The following is a 22,536-nucleotide window of genomic DNA, read 5'->3' on the forward strand; positions in this document are numbered from 1 at the left end:
ACGCCCGCCCGCCGCCCGACACCCTGCGGAAAGAGCCGGATTAACGCCCCACCCCGACCGTGTCTACGGAGATGTCATTTTGCTAAGATGTCAAAGTCTCCCAAGGAGCAAACAGTGTGTGTTCTACTGGTTGGCTTTCAAATATCACCTATCTCTTCTTTCTCTTTTCTCTCTCCCTAGAAACGGCAGGTATATTTGGTTGTGCAAGTATTCCGCTTACTCCCCCGCCCCACCTTCCTACCCTCCTCATTTTGTGAGAGCAATTTCGATGTCCCGCTCACCCTCTCATGTTGAATTCCAAACAGCTCCAGCAATTCGCCACCAGAAAAAAGGCATGCTCTTATTTGAGAAGAAGAAGAAAAAAAAAAAAAGAAAGAAAGGCAGACTATTAGTTTGGATCTCAGCAGTGAACAAACGTACTAGTTTGTAGATGTCTGTTGTGAGTGGATGGTTGGCAATGGACAAGCGGTTGTGAATGAAAGGGGAGGTGACTGCCTTTTTATCCACAAATCCAAGCAGGAATCCGGCCCGCTTGGCTCCGCTCTCATAGGATCTCCGTGGCTGAAAAGTGAAGACATTCGCCAAGGAAGTCACAGCAACTTTTGGGGGTTTTTGCAGTATCTCGAAAATCTTGTCGAAAACAGGGCTTCTCAAACCTTTTTGTTTCAAAGGATTTTTTTTCATGATCGAAACGGCAATGGAATATAACCACTTGACCCTTTCTTGACCCTTTCTTGGCCTCGACCCCCCACCCTCATTCATAAAAATGATCACCCCCGGCCCCATGACGCCCCCCCCCCCAAAAAAAAGGGCATGACGCCGCCACAGGGAGAGATGCTAACGGCAGAGGATTATTTGAAGATCATTAGCTGACTCATTTCCCATTCGAGCCCGCTGCGAACACGCTTCAAACCTGCTTCAAACGCACCACTAGTACTTACCCGACTGCGTGTGCTCACTTCCATTGCGAGCCCTGGGGTTGGTTTTGTCGTATCGTATAATTATTTGGGTCCATCAGAGGGCAAGAAGTCGAAGAAGTCAGCTAGTTACTTATTTATTTTCCACACTTTCTCTCTATTCCTAATCCCGGCCTTCAAAATAAAAACATACCAGCAAACCATTACACAGCGGTTTTGCTACGGCGTGTTTCCAGAGCGTAGAAGAAAGAGAGAGAGAGAGAGAGGTGAATTAGAGCGAGGTTGTTCTAAACTTCAATGAAGACGTCCGCAAATGTGTCACTGCTGCAGTGCTGCGCGCAGTTTGACTTTCTACTCACGGACACAACGTTGTTTTGAGAATGTGTCGCAGACCTGTCGCCAACAGCACAATGCGTCGGTCACGTGATGCAATGCGGCAGTTGTCGGTCGCGCCGGCTACACGGGAGTAGAAAGAGGCCCAATAAAAAAAAAAAGCCTTTCACCGAGTGAGCGGAGATGAAATTTGGCCACCTCGCGGCCACGTCCACGCACATAGTGCCGATTAGTGGGCCGGACGTGAATCCACGTCCGGCCTTGCTTAGTCCAGCCCTTTTTTCAAATGTGTCAGCCCCCGCCCCAAAAACGGGCATCCCACCGGGCCGCTCTGAATATAACCATGTCTACCGATAAAGGCCATAGACGTTGAAAGAAAAACAAAACGAGGCAATTTTCAGGAGAAAAAAAGTGTTCTAATGTTACGATAAGAAAAATCGAATCAATCCCCCCAAAAAATCTCTGTTCTTGTAATATTATGGTATGCCTTTTATTCTGGGAGTATATTCTCAGAAAAAATAGGCCTTGTGTTCTTGAAAAAGATTCCATGGATACATTTGCATTTGTGTTTTCAATTCTAAAGCTGATATTGCGTACTCCGCAAAAGGTGTCTTGGCCCATCTCAGGCATTTTTTTAATGTTGTTTTAATTTAGTGAAACTCCCCACTTGGGTAAGAGGATTGAAAGTGGCATGAGTGAGTTTTCAGCAAATACAAATATTTGACATGTAGCCTCGTCGCATTTATAAGCTAACAGCATATGAAGCACATTGCATTGATTCAACAGCAACCAAAAAATAACGTCTAAAAAAAAATAGGTTACAGGACTGAGTTGCGATTTGAACCCCTAACTCGTAGTTGAAATATGCTCAAGAAATCAAAATGAATGAACTGAATTTTTTGCCTTCCCATGGCCTGCAGGGCATCTGTACGACGCAGCTTGTGAAATGTATTTATTTGGCCTTTAATCACAGGAAAGTCTTCACATCTGCACCAGATCATGTACGCGACATCTCCTGATCTTAACCCCCAGGAGGGCAAAGAAAAGCCCCCAAAAACCCATTTGGGGAAAAGTGAGAAACCTCGAGAAGGGACCGTAGATGGGGGAATCCCCCTTCCAGGATGATCGGGCTGCAACGGATGCCGAGTGGGCAACATTGAACACACATTTCAACTATAATGTTTGTTTGTTTGTTTGTTTTTCCAAGAGGAAAAAGTATAGGCGGGGTACGCAGTTAAGCAAACGGAATGTTTTGCGAGGAACTTTGAGAAGCCCTGCTAGCGAAGAAGCCTGGAAAAACTGGCCTGGCCTGGCCTGGCCTGGCAACACTGATTTGTGGTGTCAAAATGCAAAAAGCGCAAGCTGAAGAGAAATCCTATTTGAGGCGGAGCCAAGTCCCGGATTCCCGTCGGTTACGATCACATGACCGGACGCCGGCCGGCGTGCCGCTCGACATGGTTGTCGCCGCCGTCGTCGTCGTCGTCATCAAAGTCATTCTTCGGTCTGTGTTTGTCCCCCGGCGGCCATTTGTGTGCTCTGTGTGGCGGCGAAAGCGACTCGCCCGCTTGGTGGCGAGAGCGACGGTAAGTGACGGCGGAGGCTCTGGCACTTTTGATGCGACTTCATCAAAAGATGCGCCCCCCCCCCCCCCCTTTGCGCTCTGATGCTTCGCGTGTGAAGACATGCACTCACGTTCATCTGTGCTTGGTGAGAGGACAGTGGGCAGGACCGGGCCAGCCCTAACATGTCACCTTCCCCTTTTCCACACGTCCTCCCAATGCCAAGGCGCATCCCGCCATCATGGGCCAAAAATAACATCACAAGAAAATGCTAACTCTCACACTCACCAAACATTTTTGCGTGAATAAGAACACTTTTGGGTGTGTTTGAGATTGTTGGGTGTTTTTTTGTTGTTGTTTTTTTTATTGAGATTTTTTTTGGGTGTGTGTCTGTATGAGAGTGAATGAAGGATTTTTGGTGAGGGTTTTTTTGCTTTGTGTGACAAGATTTGGGGGGGTGGTTGGGTGGTTTTTTTGTTGTTGCGTTGGAAGAGTTCTTTGTGAGTGAGGTTTTTGGGTGAGTGAAGTTTTTGGGGCGATTGTGTGTTTTTTTTGGGTGTGTCTGACAGTTTTTGTGGGTGCGTGAGAGCATTTTAGGTGATTGTGAGAGATTATTTTTGGCCCGTACGGCACTTCATATCCCTCCCTGCCTCCCTCCCTCGCTCCCTCTCTCTCTCTCTCTCTCTCTCTCTCTCTTTCTCTCTCTCGCTTCTCTTTGCTAACGTGTCGAGAAATGTGGAGATAATGCGTGATGTCGGCATTGGCTGTGCTCTTTGACAAAAATGACTTCCTCTTTGCTCACCTCTCTCATTGGTTTTGCAACCCCCCTCTTCTTCTCTTCAGCTACTATTGAAGCTATTGAGGCTGACGAAGGTAAATAACGAGCTCTTGTGCTGCCCTGCACGGGGGGCCGTGCGGGATTTTCCATCCGTCTCGCTGGTGCTTGAGTAGCGTGTGTGGGGCGTCTGGGCTGGAACCACGTGCGGCGTCGCGCGGACGTAGGAAGCCCCGTGGCCACGCGGGTTTGAAAGGGGAAACACTTCAGAGCGCACCTTTCGGCAAAATCCCTTTGATTGGCGCCAAGCCGGGTGTCCGAGAGCCACGGGGGGGGGGGGGGGGTGGGGGGGGGGGGCCACTGGCCTGACGCAAAATCCAATTTTAAAATTAAGCAAGGATAAGAAGGAGGAAAAGGTACAACCTTTTTTTTATTTATTTATTTTTTTATAATTAACTCCAAAAATGCTTTTTTTGCTGCTGGAGTTTGCAGTCGGAAGGGTTAGGCTTAGTGTTGCGCGGGACGACCCGGATGACTTTGTAATGCGCTGTCCATGTTTAAAGGAAGGTGCCTTAAATTACACTTCAAAATGTCTTCATTTAGTTTATAAAAACACTTTTTCTCATTAAATAATTTGAAGCGAACCTTCAGCCCAAAATGTCTGCCAGGATACCTTATTTTATACGCCGTATAACGTATCAAATAAGAAGATTGCATTCTTAAATCCTAAATGGCCATTAGACCCGAGGAGCATTAGGATATAGCGCTGATGTATACCGTACGTCCCTCCGGGATTTGTTATGATTGTTGTGGTCTAAGATGCCTGATTTCATGGGCAATTTTCCTCAAAAAACAAACAAACAAAAAACCCCAAGAACAACAAATTTCCTAAACACAAAGCAAAGTGGCCTCCTCCCTTCATTGTTTCTGTGCGTGGCTTTCAGTGGACAAGGTTTCGACCGGCCCGCCAAAGAAAAGAACAATCAGCATCGCGATCGGATGCCTCATCACTCGATGCGACTTCCCCTTTGAAACCGCCCAAGCGGTTGTGCCTTGTTGTTGCTTTGAACTTTCCAACTGGTCCCCCTCTTATGAAAAGCCGTTTGAGCGTCCATTCCATATCCTTGACATCTGAGCGAGGAGATGGGCTAAGCGCTCCAAGCCACTTTTCATCTTGGCTCCCTGCTTGGCCACTTGGGCAAGAACAAGGTCAAGTGTGTGCTAAATAGTAGTTTTGCCAAGCTGCTATTTACGCGGTTACTTGCTGGCTGGCCCGGTGGAGCCCCTCCCGGCCTCCCGGCCTCCCGGCCTCCCGGGCTCCCGGGCTCCCGGGCTCCCGGCCTCCCGGGCTCCCGGGCTCCCGGGCTCCCGGCCTCCCGGGCTCCCGGGCTCCCGGCCTCCCGGCCTCCCGGCCTCCCGGCCTCCCGGCCTCCCGGCCTCCTCTTCTCTGCGGTTCCTCTGCTGTGTCGTGTGCTAATAACCGCTGTCTGGCCTGTGCCATGCAGCAACACGACGCGCCAACATGCCACCTAGACCCAAAGCCGTTTGAGCATCTGGTCCACATTCTTCATATGTAGCACCAAGATGCTCACCAGTAGTTTTGCTTCTCTCGTGTTGCACTTTTAGGGGTGGACATTTGACAACTTGACCGTTATGGAATGACTTTCAGAGCCTAAAGTGTCGGAGTGACTAAAGTCCGACCAATGTGGGGTTTTTTGTTTTTTTAGGCAGATTCCGATGTTTGGCGGAATAAACTTCCTATAACCGATACATTATTTTTAAAACATGCACTGAATATAATAACGATGAATTACAGGCAGTAAATTGGACTGTTTCACAATATTTTGTACAAAAGTATTTGTTTAACTTTACAACAGAGAATAATCAGCCAATTATTTGGCGGGGGTGCTAGGGGGTCAAATGTTTCAATATCATTATCTTGGTCTTATGTTATATTTTGTTCATGTGTAAAAATTAAAAAAAAATGGGCTGTTCTCAGACCCCTGATCTCGCCGGCGTTAAAATAGTTCCTATTTATTTACCGGTTGACATTTTGAAATTCGACTTGTTAACCTCTCGTGCTCCACTAGTGCGCAGTTTTGTCTCATTACTCCCAAGTAGCGGTCTAATTAATAAGGGTTGAACCGATTTTTCGATGAATCGCCAACACACAAGTAGGACAACTTTGATAACGCTAGCGACAACGTTGCGGCAAAACTGTCTTACTAGTACTGCTCGTGACATAAAATTGGACGCGTTCACATCCAGTGCTTCACCGGTCGTGCTAGTCGCACACAGACGTCAACACATGCTCAGGCGGCTTTCCGTAGTGACGCACCACCGGGATGTCCGGCCTTGATGATTCGTCACAAAATATGAACAGCCCCCGTCCAAACCCCCCCCCCCCCCCCCCCACATCATTGGGCAAATCCGCCTCCAAAGATTTCACGTCATTTGTAATCTCTTACCTCCGACGCCCCAAATTGCTGCACGCTCCAAGCAGACGAGCCAAGTGTTTAGCAGCCCGATTTCCTCTGTAGTGTCTTTTGTCCGTCAGCTCAAGTCTCACCGTGGGTCCGGTTTGTGGACGTGAATGTGTCAGTGGGCGCCACTGGCGACTCCTTTCTTTCCTTTGCCCCTCGTCTTGGTCTCCGACCATCCCCCCCTCCTTCCCTTCTGTCCTTCTCTTTCCCAGCCTGTGCCTGTGTGTCGGGCTCCGTCTGGGCTCTTCAGGGTCCTCGGGTGCCTTTTGGGAAATGAGCAGCCACGGGCGCCCGAATCCTCCGCGCCTCACCTCACAAAGCATCCCGTTCACCCTGACGCCAGACGGGCCCGACGTGGCGCTCAGAGAGGGATTTCAAAATCCTCTGGTCTGTCCTCTTTCACCATTTCAATCAGTTTTGTTGGTTTTTTTTTCCCCCGTTCAAACAACTTCCAATGGGCAAACTGGTCAATTGTAATCCAGTCTCATCTCCGAGTATGACTTGACACTGGCATAGAAACAGGAGTTCAGAACATTCCGAGGTTCTGCCTGCGGTGCCTGAGGAGGGCAAAGACTGCAAACACAGAAGTGATGCAAAAGCAAAAACGCGCAAACCCGTAAAGCAAATGTAAAAGAGAAACGCTGCAAAGACACAAAATGCCAGGAGCTGCAAATTCACTTCTCAAAATGGAAAACATTTTATGTTGTTTTTTTAAACACATTTGACAAAAATGCGTATGGTCGTATTCTTTTTCAATACAATGGTGCCTCGTTCCCTAACTCAAAACATGCAAATCGTTTTTCCCCATTGATATGAATGGGAATGCTAATCATTTGTTCCGGCATCCCCAAAAATGTAAAAAAAAATGTGTTTTTTATGACGAAACATAGCACTGCCTAATATTTTGACTTGATGAAAACATTAGCACTTAATCAAATGGACTGCTAAGAATGCAAAAGCTTGTCCGTTTCTAATTGTTTTGGATGTTTGGACTTTTACGTATAACAACAACAACTTTAAAAAGTTGCTTGACGGCTCATTGGAAAAATCCAAAACAATTTCAGCACTTTACAAAGCCAAATTCAAATACCATATTAGTTGTACGTCTTTGGTGTATTCTTCAACTGTTGTATTTTACAGGAAATTAATCATATTCAAGGATCAAAGAAAGCTATTAGAACAGTCTTTGAATCGAAATATACTTTTCATTTGTTTCCATATTAATTCCAAGATTTTACCCAAGTAAACATCGGTTCCAAGCTTTGTAAAAAATTGTAGTTGAAAAATGCGATTAATCGTGATCAATTATGGAAAATTTGGCGATTAATTAGTTACAAAATTTGAATCGCTTGACAGCACCAATATATACATACATATGTGTATATGAATATATATATGTATGTTTATATGTATGTATATATAATATACACTGTACACTGTGTGTATATATGTATATATGTATGTATATATATATATATGTATATAAATATATATGTATGTACATATGTATGTATATATATATATATATACACTGTACACTGTGTGTACATATGTATATATGTATATATATATATATGTGTATATGTATGTATGTATGTATATATATATGTGTATATATATATGTGTATATGTATATATATACTGTGTATATATATGTATATATATATATATATATATATATATATATACTGTGTATGGAGAATTTGTGGATTGCAAGATTAAAAAAAAAAAATCCCTAAGTAATGTGTGATAAAATGAAGTATACTCCAATTCCCAAATGACATTGAACATTAATCTCCAAAACTCATGTATGAAATTAACAAAGATAAAAACAAAGGACATTTTGCTGTCATTATAGTTAGTTGTAGTTAGTTTTATAAACATAAAATGGTCAGTTAGCTATCTTTTTTTTTTTTTTTAAAGCACTCTTATTTTATGTAGTTGCCAAAAATGTTTTTTCATAAAGCAATATGTACATCGGTTTTGCGGAGTGAATTTTCAGCATTTTGCGCTCTCCTGCAGTTTTTTTTTCCTGCATTTTTCTTTTGGATCACTTTTTGAATTTGCTTTGTTTCTGTGATTGCAGCACTTTTCTCTTTTTCTGTTGTATTTGTTTTCTGTGTTAAGGTGTTTTTGTTTTTGCGGCACCGTTGCCCTTGTCAGCCACCGTAGTCCCATGCCACTTGAAAGTTAAACTTACTGTAATGGGGGGGGAAAGCTACTCATTGATGTCCCCAGTGTTATCTAAAAAATGTGCTTCAATGCCCAACTCTAGAAATAACCAGCTGCCTCTCAAGTGCATCAAATATCCAAGGCTATGTGAATCTATGGAGTCAGACAGTATTTACAAGTACTTACTACCCCCAAATGTTTTGTTTCTGTTTTCTGCAAGCTTTTCACCAAACGACTTGCGTACCTCCCAGTGGCAAAGACTAAATTTCGCCACTAGTAAAATATATATATACACACAACAAATAGTAATAATACATAATTTATGACAAATAGCAAAAAAAAAATGCCATAGGCCCAGGCTTCTGAGTAGCATTGGTGTCATGGAAGTAATAAATCCCAATACTCTTTATCCACCACCGGTAATATTACAGCATTTCCGCTGGCCATTAAAAAGCATGAAAAGTCAGTTGATAGGTTTTGGGAAGATGAAATAGGATGAATCCCAATCAAAGCGCCATTGCAAGGCTGCTGGTTAGCAGTTTAGCATTGAGCTAGGTTGCTACAACTGAGAGCCAAGAGCCAAGAGCCGAGTGTATGTCCGGCTTGTCACTTGGAATGGCTCCAAGTCACTTGTTCTCTAGACTTGAGGCGCAGCTCCTGAAGACAGCTCGTGTAACGGCAGCGCTCTTATTGCTAAACAACGTTGTGCAAAGGAGTCACTATAACAATATCTATCTTATTGCACATATACTGTATATATGTGTAGACCGGGGACTAGTTTTAATTTCCAATGAACAAAATGGGCAGCTGTCCACGAGTTGCTTCACGTTCCAATTCATTTGCTGGAAAAGATCTATGGACCGTTCCTGTCGCCAACATCCAACTTGAAACACTAATGCCACCCAGTGGCCGAAAAATTACCATAACACAAATCCGACTCCGCTTTGTACTCCTTTTAACTGTATAGTATGTCTTCTTAACTTCAAATCACGTAATACATTCCTAGGAAATGACCGAAAGATACACCCGTATTTGTACTGTATCGTATTTCTTGAGGTAAACAATAAACATATTTATCCACTTTTGTGCTAATTAGTATGAAAGTATGTTTAGTGTGAAATACTAAAGTGTATGAAAAATGTGGGGAAAAAACCCCGTTTGTTCATTTAGAACAGAACAGATATAAAATGTTGGATTGATTTGCAACTCATCCTGACTTAACAAATCATGCAATTAATGATGATTTAAACAAACATCTCCATGTATATATGAATATATTTAAGTTGCCAAAAAGAAAAGGTGCTTTATTCCGATAGATTTGTCGATAACTGCAGAAAGCCTTTATAACTGTAGCTTATTGAGGAGTTGCGCCCGTCTTCATGTATGGCCATACTGTACGTCTGTATTATACTGCCCCCAGGTGGCCGAGGCGTGCACAATCGGTTGTCAATTATCCCTTTTTGCCACCGGGAAGAACCCTGGCGTCTATTGTTAACAAACATTCTGAAAAGGTCAATTGCGGTGGGATCAAGTCACGATTTTGCGGCACTCTTTGGCTTCCTCACTCCGCAAGTCACAGCCGACGGTGCTTTTTTTTTCCTCTCTCTCTCTCTCTCTTTTTTTTTTTTTTTTGTTTGGTCCTCCTCCGCAGCCATCAAGGGCTTCTCGCCCCAGCACAAGATCACCAGCTTCGAGGAGGCCAAGGGCCTGGACCGCATCAACGAGAGGATGCCGCCGCGGCGGGACGCGCTGCCCTCCGACGCCAGCCTCAACTCGCTCAACAAGGCGCTGTCCTCGGAGACCAACGGCACGGACAGCAAAGGAAGCACCAGCGGCGGCCAGTAGAGGGCGCGAGGGGAAGGCGGGGCTCAGGCATGTATGGGTCGCACCGGGGAGGGGGAATGTCTTGTCACTTGCTAGTCTTTGGGTATGCCTTGGAATTATTAGTCAAATCTGCTAAGTTATTGCTAAGAGCGGCGGGACGCGCCCGTGCGCTCGGTGGCACGCCACTCCGCACGCACTATGTGACAGAGAGATGCATACGGCTGGGTGGATGGGTGGATGGATGGATGGATGGATGGATGGCTTTTTCTTTCTTTTCTTTTCTTCTCGGAAGACCCTTGCTCATTTACCCTCCTACTAACTGTTGTACGTTTACAGAAACACAGCACTAAAAAGGACAGAACATGAGATGCCGTTTTTAAAAATGTAAGGGTGTACAAACTAAGTAAGAACTATTTATTGATTTTTTTTTTTTTTCCGTTTGTTTTCTTTTTTTTTTTTTTTTGCTCCTCTTATAAAATAGCTCTGAAATGAATTAGGCAGTCTTAAAAAGAATGTTGTGGAAATGCCAAATAATGGAACGTTTTATGGTTATGTACATATTACGCTTACCTCAGGTTCTTTTGGTGTGTGCTTTGACCTGATTTATGATTTTTTTTTTTCTTCTGTATGATGGCTAAACGAGTCGATAATGAATACCTTATTTTCTCGAGTTTCATAACTGGAATTTACATTTACCTATCATTTGCTAATATGTTCATTTGTTTGTCTCTTTTTTTTGGAAGGGAAGGTTAGATTTATTAAGGCTTGCTGGAAATGAGTGTTCATTTTCTCTTTTTAAGTATTACGAACAAAGTAAGAATAGACGACCTATATTGTGTAAAAAGAAAAAAAAAGAATAAAGTGTCTGCCTATGCATGTTTTATAAAAAGTCAAAGAACTGAAGAAGAACATGGGGAATCTAAATATTTGAACTATACTGCTCTTTAGTGAAGCTATACTGGAAACATTTACCTGCATATTTTCAACAACCACCACGATGCGCTATGCCTTCTTTTTCAAGATGACGACAACTCCCGTTTTTAAGCGGCGCTTGTACGTGCACACAGTCCAATTAAGCATGTTTGACAATTCTTGTGAGGTGTGTGGTTACAATGTGGAGCTCAAAAATGCATGATTAGCCGTTGGTGTCATATAACAGGTTTCAAATTTGTCAAAACAAACCCAAAAAATTTGCTTTTGTTGAGTTTTGTGAATGTGCCACAGACATTGTCATTTGGTCCTTCTCTCCTACTGATTATTCTTATTCTTATTTGGAACTCTGCTTTGTATATCAGTTACAGGTTTGATACTGCTCAATACTTTAAACAAAACGATGTTGATCTTTTTTAAGAAACTGCTTAAGTGCCCAAGTAATTCACTACACGACATGAAGCCTTGCTTTTTGTAATTTAACTTCGAAACTGTTGGCAGATGAGGCATGCACTTGCAACTATGAAAAATTAGTATTTTATATAACTGTTCAATAAAAATGTGCATGAATTTCAACTTGAACAATCCTGTCTTCCTTGTTTTGCATCGACTCCCCCCCCCCCCCCCCCCCCCGCACACACACACACACACACACACACACACGCATTTTTCAAAATTCGCACCAACTAAATGTGCAATGAATGCCCAAGGTGGCTTTCCACGGTGCAGACGTTTCAACAGGCTCCACCTGGGGGCGCTGTGACAACAAAGCCATTTGGTCTTATTTCCAACTCACGTTTGCCTGCACACGGGCGGACGGCGTCCCTGTGAAGTGGACTTTAGTCCTCAATTGAAAGTCAACTGACGCCCACCGCACTGACAGCGACCAGGAGGACTTCAAACCGTCACGCACGTGAGTCCGCGTTCGAGGAAGGAGGGATGAAGACGACGACGAGGAGGAGGAGGAGGAGGAGGACTTGACTAATGAGAGCAGGAGGTGAAAGGGAGGGGAGAGGAAAGTAACGTTGGGGGAGGGGAAAGGAGGCCTGGGGAATGACGAGGCAACACGAACATGGTTGGACGAAGAGGCCTCCTCAACGAGTGCGTGCGCGCGCGCGTGTCTGCAAGTGTGACACTAACGTGCATACTGTCGTGTGGATGTGAGTGTGCATGTTTATATGAGTGCGCGGGTGCAAGGGCGTCGAAATGTGGCAATGCTGCGTGTGGCAGCACCTCAGTGAAGGGTGGCCAATGGTGGGTGCGCATTCCACGTGCATGCGTCATTCTTGATCATACAATCCACAAGAAATAAAATGCACATATTTTTATGATCAACGCCCATCACTCTCATAATCGAGCAGGAACGAGACTTGGTCAAAAGCAACTGCCTTTGCTGATCTTAATTTACTCGTGCACTGATTCTCTAGCTAACAACCAATCAGAGGGATCAGTTCTCACTGATGGCTGACGCCATTTTGTATACTGTATATTAATTCTTCACAACTCTCAACGTTGCTCTTTACGTAGGTTTTTTTCTCCTTGTATTATGTGTGGGAGCGCGTGTGTGTGTGTGTGCAAGAGTGGAATGTTGTATGCGTTTTATTTCATGAAACCATGACTGTGGATGGTATGATAAACAATGACTTCTTGGCCATATTGTTTGCTCGTTGCAGGGTGGAGGTAATGCTTATGATTGATGTCTGTAATCATTGAAATGTTTTTACTGAAGACAGATACTTTTAGAGTTCGCATTCAGTTCAATTGTTTATTTATTATTTAATTATGCATTTAAAGCGGAAGTTAACCCGCCAAAATAATTTGCAATGTGTTCTATGCACCATCACGGCATTCTGATGACTATTGTGTTTGTGGAATATAAGTTAAGCAGCAAAATCCAGTCGTTTTTAGCCATCTCAGTCGGCGGCCATTTTGTCACTTCTGTGGACTGAAAAGGACATCACAGTTGCTCTGGGCTCAGGTAATGACCAATCACGGCTCACCTGTTTTCTTAAGATGAGTCATGATTGGTTGGTTACCTCAGCAACTGTGGTGTCATTTTCAGTAGACAGCAAAATGGCTGCCCTCTGAGTTGTACCAAAATGGCTGATTTTACTGCTTGATCCAGATTCCACAAACGCAATTTTAACCAGAATGTCGTGTTTCGACTAGTGGGGCTGCATAGAACATATTCTTGTAAATATCTTGTAAATGAATCTTGGGGTTGACTTTTATCTTTAACATAAATAATGTCTGGCAGTGTGGCGTATCAGGGGCTCCCAGAATACTGCATCCATATGAAAATGGCAGAAAAATCACAGATATCCACATTTTCTCCTGGGTGTGGGGTTAGCCACAGAGACAAGGAGCGTGTGTCTGTGATTGTGTGTTTAGATGTGTGTAAATATGTCCATGCATGTTTACAAGTGTGTGTGTGTGGGGGGGGGGGTGCGTGTGTGTGTGTGCGTGCGTGTGTGTGTGTGACCACTGAATGTGCATGTGAATGTTTTTGCATGGGAATGTGAGTAATATGTATGTGCGTGCGCGCGTGCATATGTTTATGTGCACGCGTCTAGTGTGAGAGCGCACGTACTGTAGGCAGCAAGAAAGCACTAATTGAAAATGGTATTGTAAAACTGTTTATTCTTTTCAGTGCCTCTCCAAGGCAAACACTCTGTTGTGTGTGACCCCCCTCCCATCTGCACGCACACGTACACGCACGCGCACGCACACGCACTCCCCCACCGTGCATACATCAGTGCACGCATCCCTCCGCGGGCACCCCGGCAAGTAGTCCCCAATTGGTGATTTTGTTTGTTCGCGAAACAGTCTTCAACGCACATTACTGCGTTTCAACATACGTGAACACAAATGGCATCCAAGCCGGACGGGCGAGCATTGGTGACTTTTACACCAACTTGTTCTCCCTCCATCCAAACGGCGAAGCTGGAGCCTGGGAGAGGCACCGGGCGGCGGATGAGCACCTCCCAATTCCGAGGAAGCTGTGCGGCTCGCCGGCTGCTTCCATTTGTGCTCCGAGTCCACGCCGCCGCTTCACTTCATTGTACTCAATTGGAGGCATTAAAGCGTCATTTTGGGCAATAAGTCTTGATTTCGGCACGCCAGAGGAGATTGTCAAAGGCAGAGTGGCACATATAAGTTTGGGGCTCGGCAGAGGAACGAGGCACGCAGGTACAACGCGACTGTTCTGTTGACTCGCAACTCGGAGTAAACGTTACTAATGTAACGCGGAGGTGCTGCTATCCGACGAGCTAAGTGGCTAACGCTAGCATCCCAACTATGTTTGGATGCGCACACAACGCATTCGCATGGAAGGTTGCGGCCCCGCTTTGGAAACAAATATTCCTTTCTTACGAGGCGACGTAACTCGGCGAAAGGGAAATAAATGGAGTTATTGTGTCAGGGGAAAAAACGACTTTTTTATGACTTCCACGGGAGTCGGTCGCTGCCGGGGCGACGTTGAGCGTGTTGAAAACAAAAGGGACGCACTTGTGTATGTCACATCAACCACAACCGAGGAGATTTTATTGTTAATGCTGCATCCCTTGATCCCCCCCCCCCCCCCCCCATCATTTGCTTTCTCAGCAAACTATTTACATTCGGTCTTATTGCGGGGTAAAGAAGACAAAATGATTATTTTATCATGAATTTATCTGAAACAACAGTTAAAACCTTGACATCTCGTCTTATGGCAACTCTGTCCAAATAATCATTTTTTAAAAAAGTCGGCACTTTATCATTGTGCTCGAGGCTACATCGGGATGACCGAGGCTATTGCAGTCATTCTCCCTTTGGTGCTTATTAAAAAAAAAAAAAAAGAAAGAAAGAAAGAAATTCAAAGTTGTCCGCAGATTCGTCAGTGCAACCCAGCCGTAAACATCGACTAAAAGGTCGTAAATGTTGATTTTGAAGTATTACTCGGGTCGTTGGGACAGCTGTTGCAGTTGGGGGTGGTGGTGGGTGGGGGCAGTATGAGAGACAAAGACCCCCTCAGAGAGCCTCGCATTGTCCTACACTTCGTTTTTCAAACACTTTTCGAGATGGTAGCAAACTGGAGCAAGTTGGGGACAAAAGTATTATTATTATTTTTTTATATATTTTATTTTTTTGCCTCCTTCTAATTTTGACTTGTTTGGGTGCTAGTGTCCTCATGTGACCGAGGAGGAGGAGGAAGGAAGGCTGCTTGACAGCATAACAAGGCCGCTGTGGATTGTGCACTTTTTTTTTTTGTCTTGGCATGTTTGCAGGACCATGTCACGTGGCTGCTAATCCAATGAAAATGATCAACATATTTTGGTTTGCCGATTCTCAAACTTTCTACGCCAAGAACCACCTCCCCAAAAATCTTTCACTGTCCAAGTACAGTGGTGAACACTGTAACATTGCAACGATTCTATTTTTTTTTCTTTAAACATTGAAAGAATTGGCACAAATGTATGGTACTTGAAAGCTAAAGCCCGACTTGTGTTAACACACTTCGGATGTGTTCAGGGTCTGCGGCGGTGTCTCGCAAAGCCATGCCCTCGGTGATGGAGCGCTCCGGGGCCGGAGTCCTATCCAGGAGCCGAGCCAAGACGGTAACCAACGGCAACAGCCAGCCGCATTCCGAGGAGGAGAGCAGCGATGAGGAGCACGCTCATGGTCCGCACGCGCACACACACGTGACGTGGCTTGAATTCACATTGTGTCATCGAAGTTAGAGAATTGCGATTCCTTCATAATACAAGCCTCATCAATTCAATTTGAGTTGACTTAGTCCACAGACGGAAATAGAATCTGACCAATATTTATATATTTTTTACAAGCAGACGCAAATGAGTTAGTCGATTATTTTAAAGTATGTATCATAAATAAAAGTACTTATTTTTGGTCCTTTACAACCAGAGATATGGATTAAATGCAGGGCATTTGAATGTTTTACAATACTTTCTCCTGTCGTATTTTCTGACTTGACAACAAAAAGGAATTTACAAATACAAAAAAAAGCACAACATCTATGTAGTACATGAGCAACATTCTGGAGAAAGTTACTGGCAAAGCATGATTTCTGCATGATGCCCTTTCAAACTAAACCACACTTGTTCTTCTCCGTTCTTTTGTGATGACCGCAAAATAAAAAACAGCCACACTTTTCACACGTCCGAACATGTCCTCTTTGACGGAGTTGCATTGGAAATATATCCTACCAATTTTAAAACAAATAATGCACACTAGGGGCAGCGGCAGGGCGGTCGACTGGTTAGCACGTCCACCTCACAGGTCGTGGGTTCGAGTCCGGCCCCGGTCTCCCCGTGTGGAGTTTGCATGTTCTCCCGGCGCCTGCGTGGGTTTTCTCCCGAGTGCTCCGCTTTCCCCCCACTTTGCAAAAACATGTATGCTAGGTTAACTGCCCCTAAGTATGATTGAGAGTGCAAATGTTTGTTTGTCTGTGTGTGCCCTGGGATTGGCTGGCAACCAATTCCGGGTGTTTCCCCCGCCTACTGCCCGAACACAGCGTGGGATAGGCTCCAGCGCGCCCGCCACCCCTGTGAGGAGAAGTGGTTCGGATAATGGCCGGCCGGATGGATGGATGGATGGATGGATGGATGGATAATGCACACTAAGCATGACGATAAACCTTATCAACATAAACGGCACCGGTCAAAAGTTTGGAAACATCTTCAAATTTTTGACGTTTTGACTTTATTTTTCCTTGCGTTGTAATACTGACTACTGAAGTCACGCAGACTATGCAGCAACGCGTAAGGAATCATTTACGAAACTTGCAAATGATATTCAAACTAAAATTAGTTTGAGATCTGAATGTTATTTTTGAAAAAGCCCATTTAATGGGTCTGGCCATAGAAGCGAATGGAAACTTTTTCAGCCGGTTTGAGTAGAATTCATTTGAACATGAAAAAAATCAGTTGTTCCGGCTGTCGAATCTAAGGCTTTTTCAAGGAACCATTAGTCCCTCCGTGTCTTTTGGCAATCCCGTCTGTCCCGCTCGGCCGCTTGTCAAACGGCGCTCGTGTTGTCAACCGCGCCCACGCCCTCCGCTGAGCTCGTCCTTTTTTCTCTCTCGCTCCTCCACAGACAGCATGATTCGAGTGGGAGGAGACTACCAGGCCCAGATCCCGGACTTCAAACCAGGTGAAATAAGAGTAGAAAGGAAAACCCCCAATCATACTACTACAGCTCCATACCCCGATACGGTTTTCCGGCGCAGCACCATCTTAGTAGCGGTCAAGGAGGCCAATAATAACCGATACTTGTAGCCGATACTCATTTGTGAGAGAAGGTGTCAAAAAAAAAAAAGATAAGAAAAAAGAGGAAACGAGCAGGAAAAAAAGCAAGCAAAACATGTTGCTTTTTTGGGGGGCGGGCTACAACGGATTCACCGCATTTCAGTTGATTCCAACGGGGAAGAACGATTTGCCGTGCGGCCCGGTCACACGGAGGGAAGGCACCGCCGCAGTCGCGAAAGCGGCGCTGTCCTGACCGCGTCGTACGTTGATGGCCAAACCCGTGGCGCTTTTCCACAGCAAATCTTGAAATGTGCTTTCGATTGCAGACGGTCCGGCCCGCCGCAATGAGAAGGACCAGAGGAGCATGTTGGTCTGGTGTCCCGACGCTCAGCTGTCCGACGCAATGTGTAGGCGCTCGCGCTCGCCCGATCCCGAACTCTTGGCGAGTATTTGCCGCGTGTCTCCCCCGCTCATTGTGTTGTCGCACGCAGTGGACGAATACATCCTGATGGCCAAAGAGAAACATGGCTACAACATGGAGCAGGTAGAGTAAAGCCGTCTCGGCGCTTGATCTGGTCCCGGCGAATGCGCCGGCGGCCTTTGAGGGTAACCACGCGCGCGCGCTGCCGCCAGGCGCTGGGCATGCTGCTGTGGCACAAGCACGACGTGGAGCGCTCGCTGGCCGACCTGGCCAACTTCACGCCCTTCCCCGACGAGTGGACGGTGGAGGACAAAGTGCTGTTCGAGCAGGCCTTCAGCTTCCACGGGAAGAGCTTCCACCGCATACAGCAGATGGTGAGACGCCATCTTGTGGCACGTTGACAGCCCAAAATAGGATTTGACTTTGTGCTTGTAGCTCCCGGACAAGCTGATCTCCAGTCTGGTCAAGTACTACTACGGCTGGAAGAAAACAAGAACCAGGACCTCCGTCATGGACCGCCAGGCCAGGAGGCTGGTCAGCAAGAGGGAGAAAGACGACAGGTGAGAGTGAACAGCGCTTTTTATCGGGGGGGGGGGGGGGGGGGGCCAAAGCGCACAGGAAGGGTGAAGCCAATTTTCTTCATACGTAGCAATGACGAGCTAGAGGAAGGAGATCCTGGCAGCGATTGTGACTTTGAGCTTGACGCCAAAAAGGAGGTGAGCGTCGGGAGGAGGGGGGGGGGGGGGTCGGAATGTCACGGCACACCACCACACCCGTTCATCCCTTGGTGCGCGCAGGCAGCCAAGCAGAACTCCACCGGCGCCGCCTCGGACAAGGTGGCCCCCGGTCGCTCGGGCCCCATCAAGAAGGAGAACCTCGGCGCGCAGTACCGCCACCACCCGCTCCGAGCGCGCCGACGGCCCCCCAAGGGCATGCACCTGGAGCAGGCCGACATCACGTCCCTGTCGGTCTCGCACGACTCGGGCGTGCTGACGATAAGACAGCTGGACACGCAGCTGGTGTCACTCAAGCGACAGGTGACAGGCGCCCCGCGCCGCAGTCGCTCCGCCCCCGCCTCCGCGTGCCCGTTCAACGCCCTCTTGACTTCCTCTTTCAGGTCCAAAGTATTAAACAGAGCAACAGTAGCTTGAAACTGAGTCTGAATGAAGGTGTTGAAACTTTCAGACCCGCCGAGGTATATTCTTCTTCTTTTTTTTTTGCCTCCAACTGAGACGGACGGTGTCACCATTTCCTGCAAAGTGACGCGCTCCTCTTTTGCAGCCCACCCCCAAGATGAACGCTCGCTGGACGACAGAGGAGCAGCTGCTGGCGGTGCAAGGTGAGGGAACAAGAGGCGCACGTTCCCCATGGAAAGGAAGGCAAATGCCGTTCATCCGTTCCAGCCCTGCAGGGAAAAAAATGAGGCTCCATAATCAACTATTTTATTGCATAAAAACATGACAGTTTGATAGAGTGGAAGTAGAATTGAACAGCCTCATCTGCACGCGGGGGAGAAAGAATGTATGACTACACGATGACTTTTGGAAGGTATAGTTACCCGGAAAAAGGCACGTTTACTCGTCTTTGCCCATTGGAATGAATGGAAATTCTGCGGGGAAAAAAGGCGCTGGGTAATATTTGATCAAAAGAGGACAAGATGCAATTGAAGAGTTGAATTGCATCTTGCAGAGGATAAAGAATTTATGACTGGACAATTAATTACCTATGGACAGTAGTTACCATGAAAAAGTTATGATTACTCATCATCATTCCCCATTGGAATAAGTGGAAATGCCATTCACCATTTCAGCCTCCCAGAAAGAGTAATTTTTTTTTTTTTTTCTTTTTTAAATTTGAGAAAAACCTCATGGCCCGTAGAGGCGAATGACGAGGACGCTGCATAGACATATCTATCGCATGTCTATCTATCTACTTGTCTATCTGCACGCATGGAGACATACGGAAGAGGTCCCTCTTAGCCAATGGGATGCCAGGAAGATGCTCGGTAATCGCAGCCATGAATGTGTTGCCTTCAGGAAACTCCGGAGCCGCGAGCGGCGGCCCATACTGTGTTTTTACCTTTCGTATCTCGGGAATTTCTTTCGTAACAAGAGGCACTATTTTCCTGTTGAGGCGTTTGCTAACTTGAACATTTCGTATGAAGAGATGTTCGTAAGTAGAGGTACCGCTGTAGTGTGCGGGCAAAAAAAATGCCTTTGTGTGGGGGTTCACGGTAAAGTGTTAATTCACATTTTGCAGCAATCCGCCGTTACGGCAAAGACTTCACCGCCATCGCCGAAGTGATTGGCAACAAGACGTCGGCTCAGGTGAGCCCCCTCGGCTCACTTGTTTTCCCCTCCCCAACACACACGCGCGTTAACTGTCTTTCGCTACCGCGCCGGCAGGTGAGCTCCTTCTTTGTCAGCTACCGCCGCAGGTTCAACCTGGACGAGGTGCTGAGGGAGTGGGCGGCCGAGCAGGTGGCCACCCGGGACCTGAGGAGGGGCGGCGAGGAGATGGTGGCCGCCACGGAAGGGGGGGCGGAGGAGGACGAGGTGAGCAAAGGGCCACTGGCGGCAAAAGGCAAGGCGTCGCCATGGAGGGGGTGCGCTTGATACGCAAGGGCACTCAATGTGTCTTTCCAAAAATACAACATTCGCAAACAAAAAGTAGCTTATTAAAATGCTGAAACGTGTACAGCGCAAATAGAAGAGTTGGGGAAAATGGCATTTAAAGCCAAAGTCAAACCAAACCTCCTTTTTTCAAGAATATGTCGCATGCAGGACCACTAGTTGAAACAAAGCGTTCTGTCTGAGAAATATCGCGTTTGTGGAACAAGAGTAATATCCAGCCCTTTTCCGCCATCTCTGGGCGCGGCCATTTTGTCACTTCTCTCGACCGAAAATGACATGACAACTGCTCGGGGCTCGGGTAACGACCAATCGCGGCTCAGCTGCGGAAAACAGGTCAGCGGTGATTCGCCGTTCGCTGAGCCCTGAGCACTTGTCGTGTCATTTTCAGTCCACGGAAGTGACAAAATGGCCGCCCCCAGAGATGGCTAAACACGAGTGGCTTAACCCTTATTCCACAAATGCAAACAACCTTTCAAATGCTATAAAGGAGGACACCATTCATGGTTTCGGGGAAGAAAGCAATACTTCTCTCGGCAGCTTATTCCATTTGCGCGGCGTAAGCAGTTAGCGCTGCTTCACCATGTTTGCTTTGGCCTCTGGGCTCCAGCGACTGACCCGAGTCAAAGTAATCAATCCGTACGTATTGCAAGCAGAAGCACAGATCCTCGTTGTTGTTTCCTCCTGCTGCTCCTCCAGGTCAAGATGGAGGACTCTCCTCCAGATGCAGCCGGGAGCTCCTCGCCCCACTCCTCCAGCCACACGCCCTCGTCCCTGTCCCAGCCCCCGCCGCTGCTGCGCCCGGCGCCGCCCTCGGCGCCGCCCAGCCTCCTGCGGCAGCCGCCGCCGCTGCAGACCCGCCCGCTGCAAAACCGGGCCCCTCACAATCACCCGCCGCCGCCGCTCATCCGACCCGCCGTCACCTCTTCGGGAAGCTCGGGCCTGCGCGCGTCTCCTCCCAGCAACTCGCCCTCGGCAGCCATGCAGATGCCGCCGTCGCTGGTGGGCGTCAAGGTGGAGCAGGCCAACTCGCACTAGGGTTGCCAAAGGGTGCAACGTTTCCGCAAAGTTCCTGGGAAATTGACATGAAAGGTCAGCATGGAAATATTCCAAGGTGCAAACTTTCCATGGGAATGAATGGGAATTGAGAATGTGAAAGGTTTCGTGTTCAAGCGAACCGCCCTTCACTCGGGGAAATTCCCGCTTCATCCCCGTTCCTTCCAGTGGCAAGTCGGCAACCCTCGATCCACACAAAATGTTTTCACAGCGTCTTGTGGCCCAAAATGTCAGCTCTTAAGTGTTTGTATTATGAGTGCACTGTCACACCTACCTCCAGACCACTGCTATTCAACACACACACACGCACACACTTAATAGCTCAAAATCCCAAACACTCGCGAATCCCCTGCAGTTTGAACAGCTTTTGTGTTACAACTGGAACCCTCAAAGAGGAAAAAGCAGGTACGATGTTGACCAGTTTTCAATAGTTGAGGCAAAACTTTTCAGGATGGGATGAGGGGAAAATTTCTCTCCTTGTTCTTGCAGCCATGTCCAACTGGTATGAACTGGAGTCAAGTTTTTTTTTTTTTTAGATTCAAGATGATCTCTTTGGTAGATTAATAGTTTAGGTTGTTTATTATTATTATTATTATTATTATTATTATTATTATTATTATTGACTAAGCACTAAGGAGCCTTTTGTGTGTGACTTAAGTTGTGAGCTGTCTTAGGTCGTCTCCTACAACTTATACAGCCAAAGTCAGTTCTCGCTTTAAAAGCACAAATAAGGAAAAAAATTGACTTTCTCATGACAGCTGCTAATTATGTTTTGATACAGCAACCTTATCCAAATTGTTGCAGTGAATCTGGTGTTTTTTGATTGAACGGTAGCATGTCTAAGTGTAAAAGCGACGCGACTGGGATCACTAGTCACTTCTATTCACGTTTGGCTGTGAAGCTGGTTTGCCTTTTGATTCCTTTCTGAAGTTGACTTTTCATGCAAAAAAAAACATCCTATATGTGAGAAATTGTTCTACGTTTCTATTTGTTTTGTTTTTCTAGAATAAAGAAATTGCCAGTTTCATGTCGTAATTTATTGGATTTGTTTAGTTTCATGTAGTAATTGTTGGATATGTATGTGCAGTGATAGTACAGTAATGACAAGCTTTGGTCACATAGGTGTAAAAGTGCGCGACGACTTCAGGTGGCGTCAGAACGCTTACGATGCCTTTATCCTTTGGAGAATGG

General features: G+C 46.2%; 2 protein-coding genes across 7 annotated transcripts in view; both read left to right on the forward strand.

The window, feature by feature from the left end:
- LOC147150676 (protein phosphatase 3 catalytic subunit alpha) overlaps nt 1-11,569 on the forward strand; it is a 54,644-nt gene extending 43,075 nt beyond the window's left edge. Inside the window, exons 13-14 of one of the 3 annotated variants that reach the window (XR_015089802.1) lie at nt 181-3,682; nt 9,891-10,018. Coding sequence is in view for 2 of the 3 variants with exons in the window: in XM_086053157.1 (XP_085909283.1) it covers nt 3,653-3,682; nt 9,891-10,084 (224 nt within the window). In the remaining variant the exon portion in view is untranslated. Of the gene's footprint in view, nt 1-180; nt 3,683-9,890 lie in introns of all 3 variants that reach the window. The other 2 variants (XM_086053157.1, XM_086053166.1) reach the window with 2 other exon arrangements.
- Nucleotides 11,570-11,763: 194 nt separating this feature from the next.
- rcor2 (REST corepressor 2) lies at nt 11,764-22,369 on the forward strand. Of its 4 annotated transcripts, XM_086053143.1 has the most exons (14): nt 13,750-14,182; nt 15,503-15,652; nt 17,087-17,143; nt 17,565-17,645; nt 17,730-17,782; nt 17,872-18,033; nt 18,095-18,219; nt 18,309-18,375; nt 18,457-18,696; nt 18,777-18,854; nt 18,941-18,998; nt 19,919-19,986; nt 20,065-20,214; nt 20,989-22,369. In XM_086053143.1, exons 2-14 carry the CDS (start codon nt 15,529-15,531, stop codon nt 21,325-21,327), a joined length of 1,602 nt encoding a protein of 533 aa, XP_085909269.1. In that variant the 5' UTR covers nt 13,750-14,182; nt 15,503-15,528; the 3' UTR covers nt 21,328-22,369. The 4 variants fall into 4 exon arrangements, with proteins under 4 accessions (XP_085909245.1, XP_085909262.1, XP_085909269.1 ...); XM_086053119.1 differs by lacking the exon at nt 13,750-14,182 and adding an exon at nt 11,764-11,906 and having other exon boundaries at nt 17,565-17,782; XM_086053136.1 differs by having other exon boundaries at nt 13,739-14,182; nt 17,565-17,782.
- The last annotated feature ends 167 nt before the right edge of the window (nt 22,370-22,536 follow it).

The sequence above is a fragment of the Filicampus tigris genome, chromosome 2, assembly GCF_054856515.1.
Source record: "Filicampus tigris isolate MCC_2025a chromosome 2, RoL_Ftig_1.0, whole genome shotgun sequence".
NCBI classification, from domain to species: Eukaryota; Metazoa; Chordata; class Actinopteri; order Syngnathiformes; family Syngnathidae; genus Filicampus; species Filicampus tigris.